This window comes from Danio rerio, chromosome 17, assembly GCF_052040795.2.
Source record: "Danio rerio strain M-AB ecotype USA chromosome 17, GRCz13ab, whole genome shotgun sequence".
Classification (NCBI taxonomy): Eukaryota; Metazoa; Chordata; class Actinopteri; order Cypriniformes; family Danionidae; genus Danio; species Danio rerio.
Window position 1 is genome coordinate 17290881 of NC_141037.1, and position 18405 is coordinate 17309285.

At 35.0% G+C, this 18405-nt stretch overlaps 1 protein-coding gene across 3 annotated transcripts; it reads left to right on the forward strand.

The window, feature by feature from the left end:
* The first annotated feature begins 474 nt into the window (after positions 1-474).
* znf395a (zinc finger protein 395a) lies at positions 475-18390 on the forward strand. Of its 3 annotated transcripts, none has more exons than XM_087289419.1 (10): positions 475-1149; positions 4645-4879; positions 6433-6620; positions 7696-7802; positions 9636-9829; positions 10423-10523; positions 10610-10844; positions 13214-13312; positions 14277-14395; positions 17050-18390. In XM_087289419.1, exons 2-10 carry the CDS (start codon positions 4724-4726, stop codon positions 17159-17161), a joined length of 1311 nt encoding a protein of 436 aa, XP_087145545.1. In that variant the 5' UTR covers positions 475-1149; positions 4645-4723; the 3' UTR covers positions 17162-18390. The 3 variants fall into 3 exon arrangements, with proteins under 3 accessions (XP_087145545.1, XP_087145544.1, NP_001073523.2); XM_087289418.1 differs by having other exon boundaries at positions 475-633; NM_001080054.2 differs by having other exon boundaries at positions 481-522.
* The last annotated feature ends 15 nt before the right edge of the window (positions 18391-18405 follow it).

Consider the following 18405-nt stretch of genomic DNA (forward strand, 5'->3'; position numbering starts at 1 on the left):
ATAAAACTGGTGTAGGAGTACATGAAATACAGTGCGCCGTCTGTGTCCATTGTGTTTCTTGACCGTTCCTCAACTTCTGCGTAAACAAGTTGGAATTGTAGGGCGTGTGTCTTGGAAAGCGCCTCTTAGCCAATCAGCGTCGACCTCCCTACCACATGGTCTGGTTGTTTACTACAAGAGCAGAAGCCCGCTAGAAGGCGCCGAGTTGAAAACCTGGCACTGGATTCCTGCATAGCAGCTCATCCTGGTGAAGATTAAACAAATATGAATATTAAAACGACATTAAACCGAAGTTCTGCTTGCTATGTGAACGCTGTGGATTATTATAGACGTATTTAAGTTTAGCGTTATTATTGTCGTTGTGCTTTTTTAAACATTGTTTACACGTTACTGTACAAAATCCAGGCCGGGATTTCGAATAGCTGAACACAAGCCGTTCTGGGCTCTGAAAAAGGGCATTTTCAAGTTACAGCCGGTCAGAGCGAGCCTTGTGGAAAGGGGGTGTGTTGAAAATTGGCAAAGGTACGTGCGCAACGTTCATTGAAAGTTTTTCCTCTGATTTTAAATGCATTTGTGTTTTAACGTGTCGTTGTGTGCTCCTCTAATAAGACTGTGTTGTTTGGTGTCATTAAGGTTAGTGCATTATTACTGTGAATTAACATGAAGGGGCTGTTTGGATGTTTGCGGCTTGTTTGTGTGTGATGCTGTGCTTCGATGTTATGAGAACGGCCGTTTTAGTTGTTCTGCACAGATTCGGTGTTTACACCAGGGTGAACTTTTGTGGTTGGTGTGAAAAAACAGATTCACAACAGAATTTCGAATAAAAAGCGAGCAGGTTAATTAATTCCAATTTATAATCTGCAAAAGAAACGAACTTTTTTAAGTGAGAAGAGATTAGCTGTCCAGCTGCTACAGTGTGGTCATTTTTGCTAGGACAGCATTATTTACGCTTTGAGTGAATAGTGGACGGATAATCTGCTCCTGCCGCGCGTTCTGGTCGCGTCTGCGAGAGCGAGCATGTGCCGAGACGCTCACGCGCTGATATTAAATGCTCCGAATCCAGCGATGTTCATTTCCTGGAGAACGAATCTTTTGAGTTGGATCTCTTCATTGATTTGATTGAGCCGGTTCACAAAACAGATCTGCTAGGTAATGAATCGGTTGTGTTGTACAGGAGTATGTTTAACCTGCAAACAACTGCTGCACATTTACAAATCTTCTCTAAATTATCTAGAGAAATCGTTTTAGTGCAAGCTGTTTTATGATATGGATCAAATCTACATGTGTATGACCTGGGATTCGTTCAAGTGTGCACGTATGCGACCTTATTGATATAAACAGCTCTTTGAGCCTAAATGGCGTCTTTGGAATGTTTTAGAAACATGCAATATGCCACGCCGGTGTGTGAGGGCACATGCGGTGACGTAATTACGTTATGACGTAATAATACCCTAATCGTTGTGGAACCGGTTCCTTTCAAGAAAGCGACCCAAAATAACCGATTAACGACGAATTTCACCTCACTAACACCGAGTCTACCCAACATTGACGAACCAAAAATAAAAAAAAAACATTTATGTAAAAAATGTATGTAACACTGTACTGCAAATTTAGCAGGTTAAAGAAATTGCTTTAAAGTGAAGGATTTACTTCAAATGCTAGAAATTGTTTAATTTAAGATGCAAAAACATCCACATAATTTTAAATAACTTGCATCTGTTGCTTATACTGTTCCGTCTACTACTGTACATTCTTTCTAAACCCTCATATTGTGCAACACTGTCATGAGTTACAGTGCAAACCACAATATAAAGTGATACAGCACTAAAATACTAAACTAAAATAGTAATATAATTTTAACAAGTTGCACAGTATTATCTTCACTATGCTCTTTTATTATTATTATTATTATTATTATTAATATTATTATTTGTTCCTGCAGCTGAATATATTTAAAAATGTTATAATGAAGATCTTTTTAAAATAGCTTAATATGGTATACAACTTTTAGTATCAATTCATGTTCATTTATATAGCGCTTTTCATAATGAAGATTGTGCCAAATTTTAGTAGATTGTATCAGATTTGTATAAAACAAGTATACAGGGGTGTAGCAATCGAGGGGATATGTCTCCATCACTTTAAGAGACAGACTATTTAGAAACAGGTGATTAATATTTTATGAACGTAAACTTTTTTTGATTTCATACAGCTGCCATCCCCGCCCACTCATTTTTAAAATGTCTGCTATGCCCCTGCGAGTACATTTCCTTCAGAGATTACATTTTTTAAATTTGTTGCCCATGAAATTGTGCCTATTTTGTTTGCAACATAACTATATTTATTGTAATTTAGATTTGTTTATGTCATTCTTATGTATACCAAAAAGCTGATTTTCTTTAGTAATGTTTTCCAAAATATTCCATCATTTTACAGCATGTTCAGCATTTATAAATTAGTTTACAATTAATTGAAGTTCAGATGAATCATGTCATCTCATTCACCTCTATTGTTGCATTAAATTGAACTTTTAATTCAAATGAAAGCAATATTATCTTTCCCATGCTGTTGAATGGGTATTATAACAAGGACAATTGTTATAATTGGACAAGGAAAATTTTTCAAGTAAAAAAGTGGCAATTTCTCTGAATCATAACTTACTGGAATGGTGGTAACCTTATACCTGACTGCAGCTAGTAATAATGGTCATCTAGTAATTACCAATTCCTCTGAACCCTTTGGTGAACAGTTTTGAGCTCTACAGAGCCCAGCATGACCAGAAATGTCAATGTCTTGCATCAGTTTAAAGTAGTTCATTCTGTGCTGACAGTGACTCAGTCATTCAGTTACACGTACATTTTTACATTTGCATCATTCGTCCTGTGATTTCTTAATAGTTTGACGTTTGTTTGACAATTGCCAGATGTTTCAAGTAAAGATGGTTGGTGATTCACAATGATTTCACTGATCGGATTCAACAGGTGACCGCAACAGTGAGATCAACCCTTATATTTTGGTCATGGTGTCATCTAAAAGATATTGTTTTTAACAATTGCCTGATATGAAAGGCAACGTGCATGAAGCATCCTTTGCCCTGATGATACTAGATAATAAAATTTAACTAGGCAAGGTTTGGTAAATAGGCATATCATTGTATTACAGTGGTTTGTTCCGTAGACTATCAAAAAATCTACTCAGGGTATCTGCAGGGTCTTAAAATGTTTTAAATCTCAAACGCTAAATTTCATACCCTAAAAGGTCTTAAATCCACTGAAATATTGTGTTGTAGGTCTTAAATCTTTTTTTAACGGGTCTTAATTTCCCTTTCGTTCATATATAGCTACCAAATCTGGCCATTAACACCCATACAGTCACCAACAACCCATTTAAATAAAACTTAACTTTTTATTTAAAAGAGCATTTAATTAATTTCCTTACAGTAAGATGTGCTTAAAAGTTCTTGATTATTTACTGCTGTGGATACTGACCTGACCTATTTATTTTATTATTAAATGATTATTATTGTAGACTGAAGTATTCGACAGCTATGTTTTTGTTCTAATCTTGGTAAGGGTTATAGGTTTATTGTTGTTGTATTATTAAATGTATTCAATAAAAAAATGAATGGGGCTTGTGAAAATCTTTTCTAACTGGATTATTCGAAAGAAAATACTTTAGTATTTAGCTCTTTGTAAGTCTAAAATGTGGTCTTAAATTTAACTTGGTGAAACCTGCAGAAACCATGATTTTGCTTAAGGGGCTAAAAGAATTGACCTTAAAATGTTTGTTTTTTAAATTGCTTTTATTCTAGCCAAAATAAAACAAATAAAACTTTCTTTAGCAGAAAATTTACTATAGTAAATACTAGGCCTGCACAATATATCGTTGAAGCCACATCGCATTATATTTGAGAATTTTTGGCTTTTTTTTTTTTTGTCCAAAAATCTCAATTTCAAACGAAAACAATATTATTTTACTTACCCCATTGGCAGAATATTTTACTTGTTTTAAGTTTATACACTTAATGAACTTAATTTTGACCTATTACATCTAAAAGTAAAAACAAAATATTTTAACTTGATTAAAGAATGTAGTTATTTGGACTAGAAATGAGACAAAAACTTTAAAAGTAAAGTCAAAAAAGTAAGTCAAGGCACTTACAAAATGTGGAAAAAATATTAAAAATGTTTTATTGACACAGCTATTCCTTAAAACTGCGCTATTCCTCAAAGATTACTTAAATGAAACGATTAAAACTATTCTGGTGAAACTGTATTCGTATCGCAATATATATTGCAGGAACATAAAATATTGCAATATTATTTTTTTTTTCATATCCTGCAGCCCCAGAAAACACTGAAAATTTCTCTGCTTGGGTAAACATAATTTTGGAAAAATTTGAAAAAGAAAAAAAAATCACCGGAGGGCTAATTATTATGACTTCAACTGTATGAGCTTATTGAAAAATTTGACCGTGATGATTTTATATCATCGGTGCTTGTTTTTTTCTTTCTTTTTTTATGTTTAAAACTTTTCATTGTATTTCAGTCTGCTGATACCAATATTTAGAGAACAGGCTGTCTAAATGATTATTCTTTTTGTGCACATATATAACTTTATTTTTTGTTTGCATCCTCTCTTTAGCTTCCGGTTTGCTGTTTGAAAAGTGCTGCTGAATCTCCATCTGGAGTTCTTTTAAAGCAGTCCAGAAGAAAGAAGGTACATGGAACAGAAAATGGTACCGAAGACCAGACTTGGGAAGCGGTCACCGCTGGGCACCCTGGTGTGTGGTTCCTCAGCGGAGGGCCTGACAGAAACAGGAGCACATGGATGCCAAGATGGTGGGCTTCACAGAAGCAAACTTTACCCTGGACAGAAGGTTAGCAGTGTTTTTATATTAAAAGCCTCAATCACACCAATAATACCACTGATATTCTTGGTTATGATATTGGCTTCCACACCAGCAGTTGGCAATGTTCTGTTTATTCTTAGTGCGGAAGTATTAGCATCTGCCAATTCAAGTAGGATGGCTTTTGATTGGCTATCAATGTTTTATTTTTTATTTACTTTCTCAAAGGGATTGCATCAGTGTTTCATGTGCTGTTGTAGTTGTAATATGAAGTCATTTATTTACTCGTTTAAAACTTTTATGCATTTTGGACATTCATATTAAGGCACTTTTCCACTGCATGGTATGTTGGGTTTAGGTACAGCCCTCTTTTGTGGGTGTTTCCACTGCTTCCTGTACCTAGTATGGGTGAGGTAGTTTCCAAACAAGCTGTAGCATTACCAAAATGTGATGTATACACACTGACGATCACTGATTGGTCCTAGAGTAAAGTAGATTTACACAACAATGACCTATATGGGCCAATCCATCACTGCCAATGATCTCCATATAAACTTCACACATTTTCTAAAACGTTACTTACAGTCACAGTAAAAACTCAGATTTGCATTTTCACTGACCCAGAAAGAGCAGTTTTCATGCATTATTATGAAGAAGCTTCCGTCTTTACTCTTTTTGTTCTAACAGGGTCGTTATTTCTGTTACAAAAGGGAGTAAATGACGTTTGTATAATTACTTTTAGACATCAGATGAATTGTTTAATCAATCAGTCAGTCATGAAAAGTAACTTTTGATAAACCACAACAAACAACAAATACAGAAATATATTTGTAATCGAATTAGTGGTTCAAGAAATGTGTTTAAAAATACTGATTCATCCAGTCATGTTGTCTGTCCTTCAAACCTATATTTAAAAAATTTACATAGCTAACAGGCTGCATTATGTTGAAAAAAATTGACATTTCGTTTATTGTTTTGCCACAATATATATTGAGATATGGAGAAAATGTCACCTAATGATAGCTCTATTTGGAAAAATGTCGTTATTTTAGATTGACTAGGATGATCTAGTCTTTTTCCATGCATTACATCTGCACAAAAATATTACAAATCACAAGCAAAATAAATAAATGAAAAAACTGTGCTTTATGGTTTTCTGGGGGATCATACAGTGTTCAAGAACAACTATTGACCAAAAGAATGTAAAATAACAGGGTCATCCTTGTATAAATAATTTAAAAATAATATATTCATCTTTTAATCTTTACAAAACAATCTAATAAGTTGATGGTTCATTCCGCTGGGGTCACCCCGGATTAATAATGGACTAAGCCAAAAGGAAAATGAATTAATGAATAAATGATCTAAACCTGCGATTTATATTGTTTAGCCCTAGTAAATAATCGTATTGTACATTTTAGTTTAGTCGATTCACAAAACAATCATGTTTCTCAGTGTCTCTTGCAGCTCTAACAGTTCTAAACCTCGATGTGAACATGCCTATAAGCCAAATATGAATGGTATTCACAGCTAGGTGTGTCTGCTCACCGCCTGCTTCACTTTTTTCTCCTGATATGTTTCAGGTGTATGTGCACTGCGGAGGCCAGGAATGTGGAGGTGTGGTGGAACAGCATAACCACGTGGACAACGAGGTGTCGATCTTCCTTCCCCAGCTCAACCAGCACGTTCACCGCAAGCTGGAAGACGTGTGGACAAGCCCAACGTCCAGTTCTACCTCTTCAGTCTCTTCGTCCATCGACGTGCCAAGAAGGTAATTCTTGTTTTAGATGATGGATGCTGACCAATGCCATGCACTAAATTAGTTCCCACGGGACATGGCATTTCTGGAATATGATAGAATTTAAAAATAAAAAGTCTATTCCAGACATTGAAAATCAAAGAATTTTATGCATTTTATTTCAGTCAAAGTCGTGGAATATCAGGCATTTTTGTTTGTCATTTTAAATTCTACTTCATATTTATGAAAATGTATTTTGTTCTGTGATAATTACGGTGATAATTTATCTTGTTTCTCATGTGTTGACAATTTTAACTACCATTTTATTCCCTTTCCACTTATCGACATACAATCAAATGCAGTCATCAGGCTTTACCTGTTAAAGTACTCTTATATACTTTCTTGCTCAATCAATTCCTCCTGGATTTTTCTATCTATCTATCTATCTATCTATCTATCTATCTATCTATCTATCTATCTATCTATCTATCTATCTATCTATCTATCTATCTATCTATCTATCTATCTATCTATCTATCTATCTATCTATCTATCTATCTATCTATCTATCTATCTATCTATCTATCTATCTATTTATCATCATTTATTTATTTTTGTGGTCTAATGCTGTGCCGTTTCTTAAAATTAGGTCAATATTTGCTCTGTTTTCCTAACGATTGCTTTGGCTGGATTTGCATTGCAATAATCTGTGGAACATGTGTGGCAATTAAAAAGAAAAATTTCAATGTTGAGCTGTGTGCTTGACTTCAGTGTTAAATTAAGCACTCGCACAATGAGATTGCTCAACGCCTGCATTAGTCACCATGAACAGCTGCACGTACAGTCTTCACTGCGGTTTAAAAGCAACTAGTGCAGAATTGCTTATTACATTTTCTTTTATTTAATTTCAGAAGAATTCCTCTAAACGATGCTCTAAATTGCCTGATTTCTGCTTTAAATTCAGCACTCGCAGATTAACAAAATCTTGGAGGGTCTGCTTAACACACAGCTGCCTTTTCTATGCATTATAGGCCATGGAAATTCAGCATTTTATTCAATAAAATTTGACAGTGGTAACCCTGATTCTAACTCTCGTTTAATGTTGCAGGAGTGTGGAGGCAGTGGACATGGATGAGATTATGGCTGCAATGGTGCTCACAAGTCTTTCTTGCAGTCCAGTCGTCCAGCACTCAACCCAGGGCAGCGTAACTCCTGGTAAGCTGAACGGGTTTGGTGTTTGATTTACAGTGTGCAAATCTGGCATAAACCAGATGAGATTGCTCAACGCTTGCATTAGTCACCATGAAGAAAACCCGAACAGCTGCACGTACAGTCTTCACTGCAGTCTAAAAGCAAATAGTACAGAATTGCATATTACCTTTTATTTTTTTAACAATTTCAGAAGAATTGCTGTAAAATGCTCTAAATATCAACTTTTCAAATATATATTCAGTATTTTACTGAATTAAGTAAAATGTTTGAGTGTGTTTGAAAGAAGTGAGTTATAATTATCAAGTCTGCACTGTTAAAATTATAATATTTAATGTTAATAAAGGTCTTCAGTAATATGTAGCAAGTCAAGTTGTTATGAGCAATGTTGAGGTGCTTAAATCACCATATTCATTAAACAGTCCTAAAAAATATTCATCAAAGTACAGTAGAACAGCATTCATTTGAAAAGTAAATGTTTTGGAAAATTACAAATGTCTTTGTCTCTTGAACAATTTATTGCCATTTTAACAGGTGTACGGTGGCTGAGAGAGCTTAACATGCTGCAATTAAAATAATGCATGCAATTACAAAAAAACACACGCAAACTGACAAAAAAATCTTCATTTGTTTGACCCCACACGAGCAACAAATTCTCACAATGCAAACGCGTTTAAAAAATGTGCTGCATTTACTTACAACGCAAACAAATTATGAAAACTCATGCAATTTCTCACAACACTTTCAAACAGCATGGAACACAAAAAAATGTTTTAAAGACACCCTAAAACGCGACAGACCCGGCTATTTAGGGTATGGGTATTCAGGCTAATAAAACACAAAAGACAAGGAATCAGGATGTTAAAATAAACAAACAAAAAAAACTCACGTTTTAAACTCCACCTACAACTTCACGGAGCAAAAGTCACGGCACAGCAGCGTCCATCACGTTTTAGGGACCCTGGACCACAAAACCAGACATATGTTGCACAAGTAGTGGCAATACCCAAAATACATTGTATGGGTAAAAATGATGGGACTTTTTCTTTTATGCAAATTTTTTTTACCATATTAAGTAATCCTATTGTAAATATCACAATTTTTGTTTGGTAATTTGCAATGTGAACCTTTTATTAAAATGTTTAAAGGTAATGAAGGTTGATTTTTATTTATTTATTTATTTTTTATTTTTTTTTTGAACCCTCAGACTGGAGTGTTTTTTTTTTTTTTTTTTTTTTTTTTTTTTTTACATTTGGCCAAATATTGTCCTGCTATATGTTATATTATGTTATGTTGTATTATTCATTCATTCGTTTTCGGCTTAGTCCCTTTATTAATCAGGGGTCGCCACAGCGGAATAAACCACTAACTTATCCAGCATATGTTTTAAGCAGCGGATGCCCTTCCAGCTGCAACCCAACACTGGGAAACACCCATACACTCTTGCATTCACACACATACACAAAATTTAGCTCACCTATAGTGCATGTCTTTGGACTTGTGGGGAAAACCTGAGCACCCGGAGGAAACCCACGCAAACTTGGGGAGAATATGCAAACTCCACACAAAAATGCCAACTCACCCAGCCCTTCTTGCTGTGAGGCGATTGTGCTACCTACTGCGTCACCGTGACGCATATATTATATTATATTATATTATATTATATTATATTATATTATATTATATTTATTAATGCAATTATATAATGTAGTAATTTTTTAAATATAGTATTTAAATTTGTAATTCTTGCATGTTGGAACATGTTAAACATTACTGGACATGTAGTTTTTGATAAAGCGCATCTACTCACTGACCTCTGTTGTTCTCTGTGTGTATTAGCTTTATGTGGGATGGAAAATGGTGGTAGCGAACTGTCTGATGGAGGCTATTGGAGTTGCGACCATGGAAACGGAAGCCCTGCCCCTTCTCCGCCCATTGAGGAGACTGACAAGAGCAACCCTCATGCTGATGAAGGCCTGGACATGGAAATGGACCAAATGTTGTTCAATGAGCCAACACCAAGAAAACGCAAGGTACGCTGGAGGCATATTTATGTATATACACACTTCGATGTTGGCTGTCGATTTGTAAAGGCTATGTAGATTATTTGTTGTTGCAGTTTGGATGCTTTTTCACCAGATTGTAAGATTTAATCACAAAAGTGACAGAAATAGTCGCAAGAAAGTCACAATTCAGAGTTTATATTTATTATTTATAACCTTTTGGACCAAATTAACAGATGAATAATCAGATTTTTGAGACATAAACACAGAATTGCAAGCATGTCAGAATTGCAAGAAAGTCTCTGAGTTGTTAAAGTTTGTTTATATTTTCCAATTTGACTTCCCACCAATTTAAGAGAGAAATTTAAATTTTAAGACATAAGCTTACAACATAAACTCAGTCATGATTGCAAGAAAGCATAGAATAAACAACAAAAAAATCAGTTCAATTCATATTTTGCATCAAAAAAATCAAATTTTCTCAAATCAATGATCAGAATTGTGAACTATAAACTCAGAACTGCAATATAAAGTCAGAAACGCATATATGTATGTACACAATTCATTGTTGGATCATACATTATGCACAATATTTATATTTGGTGTGTTTTTCCACAATCTAGAACTCTGTCAAAGTAGCATATTGGTGTTTATGGCCAAATTGTGGAAAAGTCCTGACCACAGTAGTGGGCATCAAACGTCACATCCGAAATTCTCATCTTGGGTAAGCATCACAAACATGACAATAACCTAACAGCAGTGTCTAACCAACACATTCTGGTAAACATTCACATGGGTTTGTTCTTGCAGACAAAGTGACGAGCACTCCCAAAGGGAAGAAGACTTCTACTACACTGAAGTCTATCAGGATTTCGAGCAGACGGCTCCCCCTGGCGGCCACCGGGCGTCCTGCACTTCTCCATCCCCCATCCCGAGCCAACACACACCCCCTTCTCCCTCCACCCCGGACACACTCCAGCCCAGCCCGCTCAGCCAGTCTGCCCCGGGCAGCTTCTGGCAGGTCCATTCAGAGCACTCTTACCAGGTAAGATCATTTACATTGTGCTGATGTAATTAAAGAGCAGGTTTCCGTCGAAGGCCTTTCACTGCCATCAAAGATCTGATTGGTGTCACATGGCACTGTTTGCATCTTGTCCTAACTTAATTATGAACCCTGACTCTGATAATGCCTTTACAATATTGATGATTATCTTGTAAAAGTTTTTATTATAATAAAATATATTATTAGTAAAAAAATATCTAGTAAAAATTTTATTATGATAAAAAAATTCACACACACACACACACACACACACACACACACACACACATATATATATATATATATATATATATATATATATATATATATATATATATATATATATATATATATATAATTTTTTCCCCAATTTCTGTTTAATGGAGAGAATGTTTTTATTAAACATTTCTAAACATAATTCTAATAACTCATTTTTAATAACTGATTTATTTGATCTTTGCCATGATGACAGTAAATAATATTTGACTGGATATTTTTCAAGACACTTCTATACAGCTTAAAGTGACATTTAAAGGCTTAACTAGGTTAATTATGTTAACTAGGCAGGATAGGGTAATTAGGCAAGTTATTGTATAATGGTTTGTTCTGTAGATTATCGAAATAAAAATAGCTTAAAGGGGCTAATAGTTTTGACCTTAAAATAGTTTTTAAAATATTAAAACTGTTATTATTCTAGCCGAAATAAAACAAATAAGACTTTATCAGAAGGAAAAAAATATTATCAGACATACTGTGAAAATGTCCTTGCTCTGTTAAACATTATTTAGAAAATATTTAAAAATAAAAGAAAATTCAAAGGGGGGCTAATAATTCTGACTTTACCTGTTTACAGTGCTCAGCATAATTGAGTACACCCCATTTTAAAAAATTTATATTTTTATCAATTTCTCAGTGAATATAGGCAATGTATTTTGGTGCATTTAAACACCAATTAAATAATAATTTAATCAAACTGTATATTTTTATTAAAATAATATTTTAGTCATCAAACATATTTAGAAACTGAAAGATAAATTCAAGCAAAATATTGCAAAAAAAATTAAAACCTACAAAATTTCAACAATTTTTTTATTTATTTTTTTTCCCTTCGTTTTTAAATTTGTATTTAATATTTTCCCATTTGGCTGTACTATCTTTTGGACTGTTATTGTAAGTTTTTAAAATTATTTTATTATTATTATTATTTTTTGCTAGATAAGCTCAAGATTTGGCTTCAGTACTGACTAACCTAATGTATAGTATATGCACAAATATAATATTGTATAGCTTCCTATTAAAAATATGAATTTAAAAGCGAGATTTGTGAGGGGTGTACTTGTATAGGCTGAGCATTGTGCATGCATACATGTATACATAGGTGTGGGTATGTGTGTGTGCACATACATGTATCATTTATTATTCTAATAGGGGCAGATTGATCCTAAAGGATCAATATTTTCAATACTGGCAATGTATCAAAAAGATTGACCCTTGCCTATATATGAACAGTTCAGATGCAAAAACCTCTAAATGCCATCAGATTTTTTTTTTAATGAGCAGTTTTATCACCTATGTGTAGATTCAGTAATTTTATGACAAAAAGTAAGTTATTTTCATGCTCTTTAAAGTGAAATAAATCAACATAACCAAAGGATACTGAGGAAAATGTAAATTTTCGACTGAAATTTCTTAATTGGCCGCTCTGGTGTTTTTTTTTTTTTTTTTTTTTTAATCAAATTGGCAGAAAAATATTTTAAATTCGTAAAACATTCTCAAAAAATGGCAAGAAATCAGAAATGTGAAATAGACGCACAATTTCAAAAAAAATTCTGAGTTTTTCAGTGTTTTACAGCAGGTCAGAATTGCAAGAGTGTAATTATTCAAATGCAACAAAAATAACATGCTGAATTCTGAAGTTTTTCATTTGAAAAATTAAGAGAATAAAATCTAAATGGGTGCTCAGCCAAACAAAGTGCAAAATATGAATAAAGGCAGCAACATTAAAGCTCAAAAAATATTAATTCATTAGGTTAAAAAAAGCTTTCACAAAGCATGTGGCCATTCGAGCACGCCAGCTCTTCATCTGACAATATTGATCACTGCATGTTGCTCTTTTATACACCTCTAGAAGGACAAAAAATGCCAAAAAATTTATAAATTCAAAATAAACATGTTCAGTTCTGACTTATTTTTCATATGATTGACTAAGAGAAAAAAATCTGCATTGTAAGAGGCACATTTAGAATTGCATTCCTTTCTTTATATGTATAATGATGGATTTTTTTATATGTAAAATGATGGATTTCCTCTTTTGTTATCGGAGCCAAATGAGAATGTTAAAATAATATTTGCTCTCATCTTGTGTTCTTCAGGCTCCTGCACCCGTTCAGGTGGTGACCCAGTCTAAACCAGTGCCTGTTCCTGTGTCCTGTCACTGGACTCCATCTCTCACTGTCCACCAGAGCAAGCAGGTCAGCTTTTTTTTCCTTTATTAACTGATTCAGTAGCATAGGCACATTCAAGCATAGGCATCTTTTAAATGACTGTGATTTTGATTAAGCAATCAGAACATACAAAGAGACACATGGTCTCAGACATGCTGTGTCTTTGCACTGGAAATGGGAGTGACAAAATGTTGTTTTTGTGTCGTTTGTCCCTCCCACAGATGTTAATGATAATACAGTGCCATCTAGTGGAGTTGAGTACACAGTGTTCTCTTTGTCTGAACACATGCTTGTCACTAGCCTGAAAAATCATGCAGAAACATAAAGACCAGCACATTTTTTTTTATCTTAAGCGATTTTTATTTGATTACCCCTGATTTATGTCTATTGATATTCTGTCAAGATCCATAAAGGGATAGTTCACCCTTAAATTTACTTATCCTCAACTGGCTCCAAACCTTGACGAGTTTAATGTTTTTCAGTGAACACAGAAGAAAATATTTTGAAGAATGTTGGAAACTGGTAGCCATCGACTTCCATAGTATTATAAAAGCCACTAGCCACTGACTGCAGTAGTGTATATACAATGGAATTCAATGGCTACAGGTTTCCAACATTCTTCAAAACAACATCTTTTGTGTTCAATAGAAGCACAATTGGGAGGTGAGTGAACTGTCGCTTCATTAATGCTGCATTGTTTGTACAACAGAGCAGTGTTTTCAGCGGTAATGTAACCTGCAGTGCGTCATTCTGTGACTAATGGTGCTCTCTCTCTCTCTCTCTCTCTCTCTCTCTCTCTCTCTCTCTCTCTCTCTCTCTCTCTCTCTCTCTCTCTCTCTCTCCGTCTCTCTCTCTCTCTCTCTCTCTCTCTCTCCGTCTCTCTCTCTCTCTCTCTCTCTCTCTCTCTCTCTCTCTCTCTCTCTCTCTCTCTCTCTCTCTCTCTCTCTCTCTCTCTCTCTCTCTCTCTCTCTCTCTCTCTGCTGGTCTGCAGGGATCACCGTTCCGCCGTCGGTCAGTCAGTGTTGGTGAACAGTGGCTCCAGAATAACAGCGCCTCCTTCAGGCCGCATCCTGCCAGTGTTTCCCCTCCAAGAAACCATTGCACTTCCAGGTAAGACTTGCTATTTTCCAGTCATTCCGACTCCTATTCATCCATTTAAAGTTCATTTATAACGTTTATTTATTTATAAAAACTGGGTTTATTGTGCTTCCATGACAAGGGAAATTTATTCTGTTTTAGCCATTTTGTTTTACATTAGAATTTACTACATTTCTCCACCTGTAATGACCTTTGTTGATACAACCAAGTGGAAAATAAAAGTATAACCACACAATGGTTTAAATCTATACAGACTCTACATGACTCTCTTCTGAGTATTTAAACAATTCAGTTTGTTTTCAGTTTGATATTTTTTTTTCTCTTTCTCTCTGAGAGAAAGTAGCTTTTGCTCCCTAGTATTTTTAAAAAAATTCTTACTTTGGTCGCTACTCTTTTCAGTTTTCCGCTGCTGATGATTGGAATCATCTGTAGCAATGCTTTTTTCCCCATTATTATACTTTGAAAACTCAATCCAGTTAATAGTACAAGATCACAGTGCTTGTTTTTAGTTTTTATTTTAGATGTTATTTTCTGCATTTCAGCACCTTGTTGCACCATCTGCTTTTTAGGGTGCCTCAAGACCAGAGAACTAGTTCTCAGTTGATTAGCCTAGTTAAATAAAAGTTATAATATTATCTTAGCACATTAAGACTAGGCATGGGCTGGTCTAAGATTCTGTTGGTATGAATATCTTGGATAAAAATATCGCGGATTTACGCCTTCACAGTGTTGTGATTACTGCTCAAACGCAAGTTATTTTAAAATGTCTGGGTGTAAAGCAACAACTTTTTCCCCGTTGAAAACAATGTTTTATTTTAAGAAACATTTAAAATATTTAGGATTTTTAAAATTGTTTAAAACTATTTAAATAAATGACTGTCTTCATTAGTTTCAAAAACACAGATTTCATAACTTGAAAAGGCATCTTTGGATCGCTTTCTTTTCTTTGGATATAAAGTAAAGCCACTGCACTGTTCAGGTCTACAGCATGGTTGTATGTTGGTGTAAGTGACTTGTTTTTCAAACAATTCATGAATCGTGGGCTGACCAGTAGCTTTTCATTTAGAGGGTCCTTTTGATGTAGACAGCAAAAAACCTAATGAAACAGTTGTAAAAAAACACATAAAAAAACAACTCACATATACCATGGGAACAGTATAAAAGAAAATGTTTTCGGTTTCAAAACCTTGACTTTTCCAAACCGCAGTAAACCTTGAAACCGGTTATCGCCCCATGCCTAATCAAGACTGCATTTAATTGATGTTTAAAATTATGCTACATTTTTGATATATGGTCACACAGGTCGTTTTTGCATGTCGTTTTTACAAAATAAATGTAAATTAGTAAGGCCTAGCATTATTTGTATTTTTTTCCTTTTTGTTATTTTATTTTGTTTTACCTTTTGAGACTATATACTTTTATATAACTATTTTATGTTGTTCATATTTTTCATGTACACCACTGGCATTGTTTTATGTAGTTCATGCATTAAAAAAAGTTGAAAACAGGACTTGTTTTAGGATGTATATTTTAAAAAGTTTATTTTTAATTTTTATGATTTGTCAATTTAAAAATCTTCTTCATAATCAAATTGATCACATCCCTATTGAATAATGCCGAGTTCAAACTGCATGATTTTCAAAGTAGTCGTGTCACAGATGTTTTCACACTGCATGACTATCTGGGCTAGCGTTTCGTCGCTGCTTTGTTTACACTGCAAGATGGTTTGGCGACATGGACATTCACATTGCATGACTTTACTATAGGGAGAATCACCGACAACTTCGTCCAAACTACGTCTCACAGCCAAAAACATGTAGTATATCTTTTGTTATTAACTACATAATGAGAAAGAAGCCTTTAATGGGGTAGAACATGTACATATTTGCTCACCTGGGTTTAAAGGGAATTAGCCATTTCTCCTCAACTTAAGTTGATAATAAACTAATTTCTTTCTGTATGAAACGTCAAACAGACACGGCTGCTCCTGAGTCCTGTCAAACCTCCCCTAGTTTTCCTCCATTTCGTGGGTCCAAATAAACCGAAAAAGAGCGCTTTTAACTTCTCCCCCAGCCTCCCGCTGGCCAGCAGCAGGTATACACTTGCACACACAAGTGAAAGCTGCTCTCTCATTGGCTGTAGGCGATTGCTGATGTTATTTTCAGTCAAAACTCAATTCACACGGCACGATTTGAATCGCCGACAGCTCCAGATATCTAGCACGCCAAATTTCTCACAGGCATCGGCGACTCATCGGCGATTCTCTCAGATCGCGTCTTTGATCGTTCATACTGTGTGATTGTCACGAGCAGCGATTTGCCTGTGATTTCAGGCATTTGTCGGCGATTTATCAAAACCTGTAGGCGAGCCAAAATCGGAGCTAAAATCACGCAGTCTGAACTAGGCATAAAAGTAATAATTAAAAAAAGAAAAAACAACAACTTGTTAACCCCAAAACTACCTCAAAGAGAATTGAGTTTGCTCACCCACAGGCCGTCCAAACATGTAGGATGTTTATTCTTCTTCAGTCTTTAATAATTCACAGCAGCTTATTCATTTTTGGCAAATTCTGTGTCCCTTTTAACGTCTTGCAAAAATGCTGATGTTAAAATGTTGTATTTAGATTATATGTCAAATTAAATGCTGCTTTTTTTTCCTGCTAACAGGAGGATTCGAGGTGAGGCCAAGAAATGCAGGAAGGTGTACGGCATTGAGCACCGAGACCAGTGGTGCACCGCCTGCCGCTGGAAAAAGGCCTGTCAGAGATTCCTCGACTAAAGCCTTCAAGAAATACAGACACTATCCTTACAGAAACCCACAGGAGGGGATCTGACCTGGAACTACGGTTGGAACAAACCAAAAGAGCACCTTTGTGACTTAACTTTTTCTACATTTTATCACGATTACCTGTGCTGTGTTTTATGAGACGTACTAAGGAACCATGATGGTGCTGGAAGAGTGATAAAGCAGATCTCGCAGTCTTCCTGCATCTTATATCAAGACCTGATGAAGTTTTATCCATTTTTGTTGTTTTGCAAGCATTAAACAGCCATAATACAACGGCAGATGTCAGATTGTTTTGGGTGTAAATCATCAGACACGGATGGAAAGTTTACTTCTCATTCCAGCTTATAAGAGATTACTGCGGTCCATTGCTTTCAGGGGCAAAATCGGCAGCTTTGGGTTAGTTGTAGATAGACAAGAAAGCAGAATCAGTGTCTCAATAGTATATAAAACACCGTTTATGTTCATGTATACCATGTTTACCTTTTGTTTTTTTCTTCTTCTTTGCTTTCCAGTGCAAAATTTTGTATAGCAAACTCTTGAAAAGGAAGAAAAAAAGGATTTTGTATTACGATTTTAATGTGTCATGTCATCATGGGTGTATTTCTATCACAGGTTATACTTCTGTGGATATGAGATGATTCTTTTTTCTGTCGATATTATGGAAGTATCCGTGTAAACATGCATGAGTTGATAGTTTATTCCTCTACTTAGTTTTACTCACTGGCTGTTCGTCCGTTTGGATTGCAATCTTGCCAAAGAGAATCCATCTCCACAAAATAATGTGAAATTAACCTGCTGACCATTCTTGGGATAAATGTAACCAGCTGTTACGATCGGTTCATGTACTCTGGGTCCAAATATTTTCTTATGTCGTAAAACACTTCTATTCGTCAACGTTTCGTGTGCATCTCCACTGTGTAGTCTCTCACCAAGCTCGATGCTTTGACCTCATGAAACTGAATGTAATTTACCCTGAAGATCTCCATAAGTCGTTGTGCATTTCCAACAGTCGGTGTCATATAGGTGTTTGAGGACGTTGTAGTCTGAGAGATATTCAGTAAACCTCATTAAGAACAATCTTTTTGTACATTTTTGTAAAGTACTTCCAAAGTGTTTCCTTTAATGAACCGTCTGAGATCTGTTCAAGATGAAAGTATAATTTCTTTTCATGAAACTTATGTTGCTTCATGCCTTTTTAAATAAACTTTTGTGCGAACGAGTACAAGTGTTGCTTT

Excerpts from the sequence above, each read along its gene's own strand:
- znf395a (XM_087289419.1), top strand. The coding sequence starts at position 4,724 with ATGGAACAGAAAATGGTACCGAAGACCAGACTTGGGAAGCGGTCACCG. Across the intron at positions 9,830-10,422 it reads CAACACCAAGAAAACGCAAG|AACTCTGTCAAAGTAGCATA; the intron begins GTACGCTGGAGG and ends TCCACAATCTAG. Across the intron at positions 13,313-14,276 it reads CTGTCCACCAGAGCAAGCAG|GGATCACCGTTCCGCCGTCG; the intron begins GTCAGCTTTTTT and ends GCTGGTCTGCAG.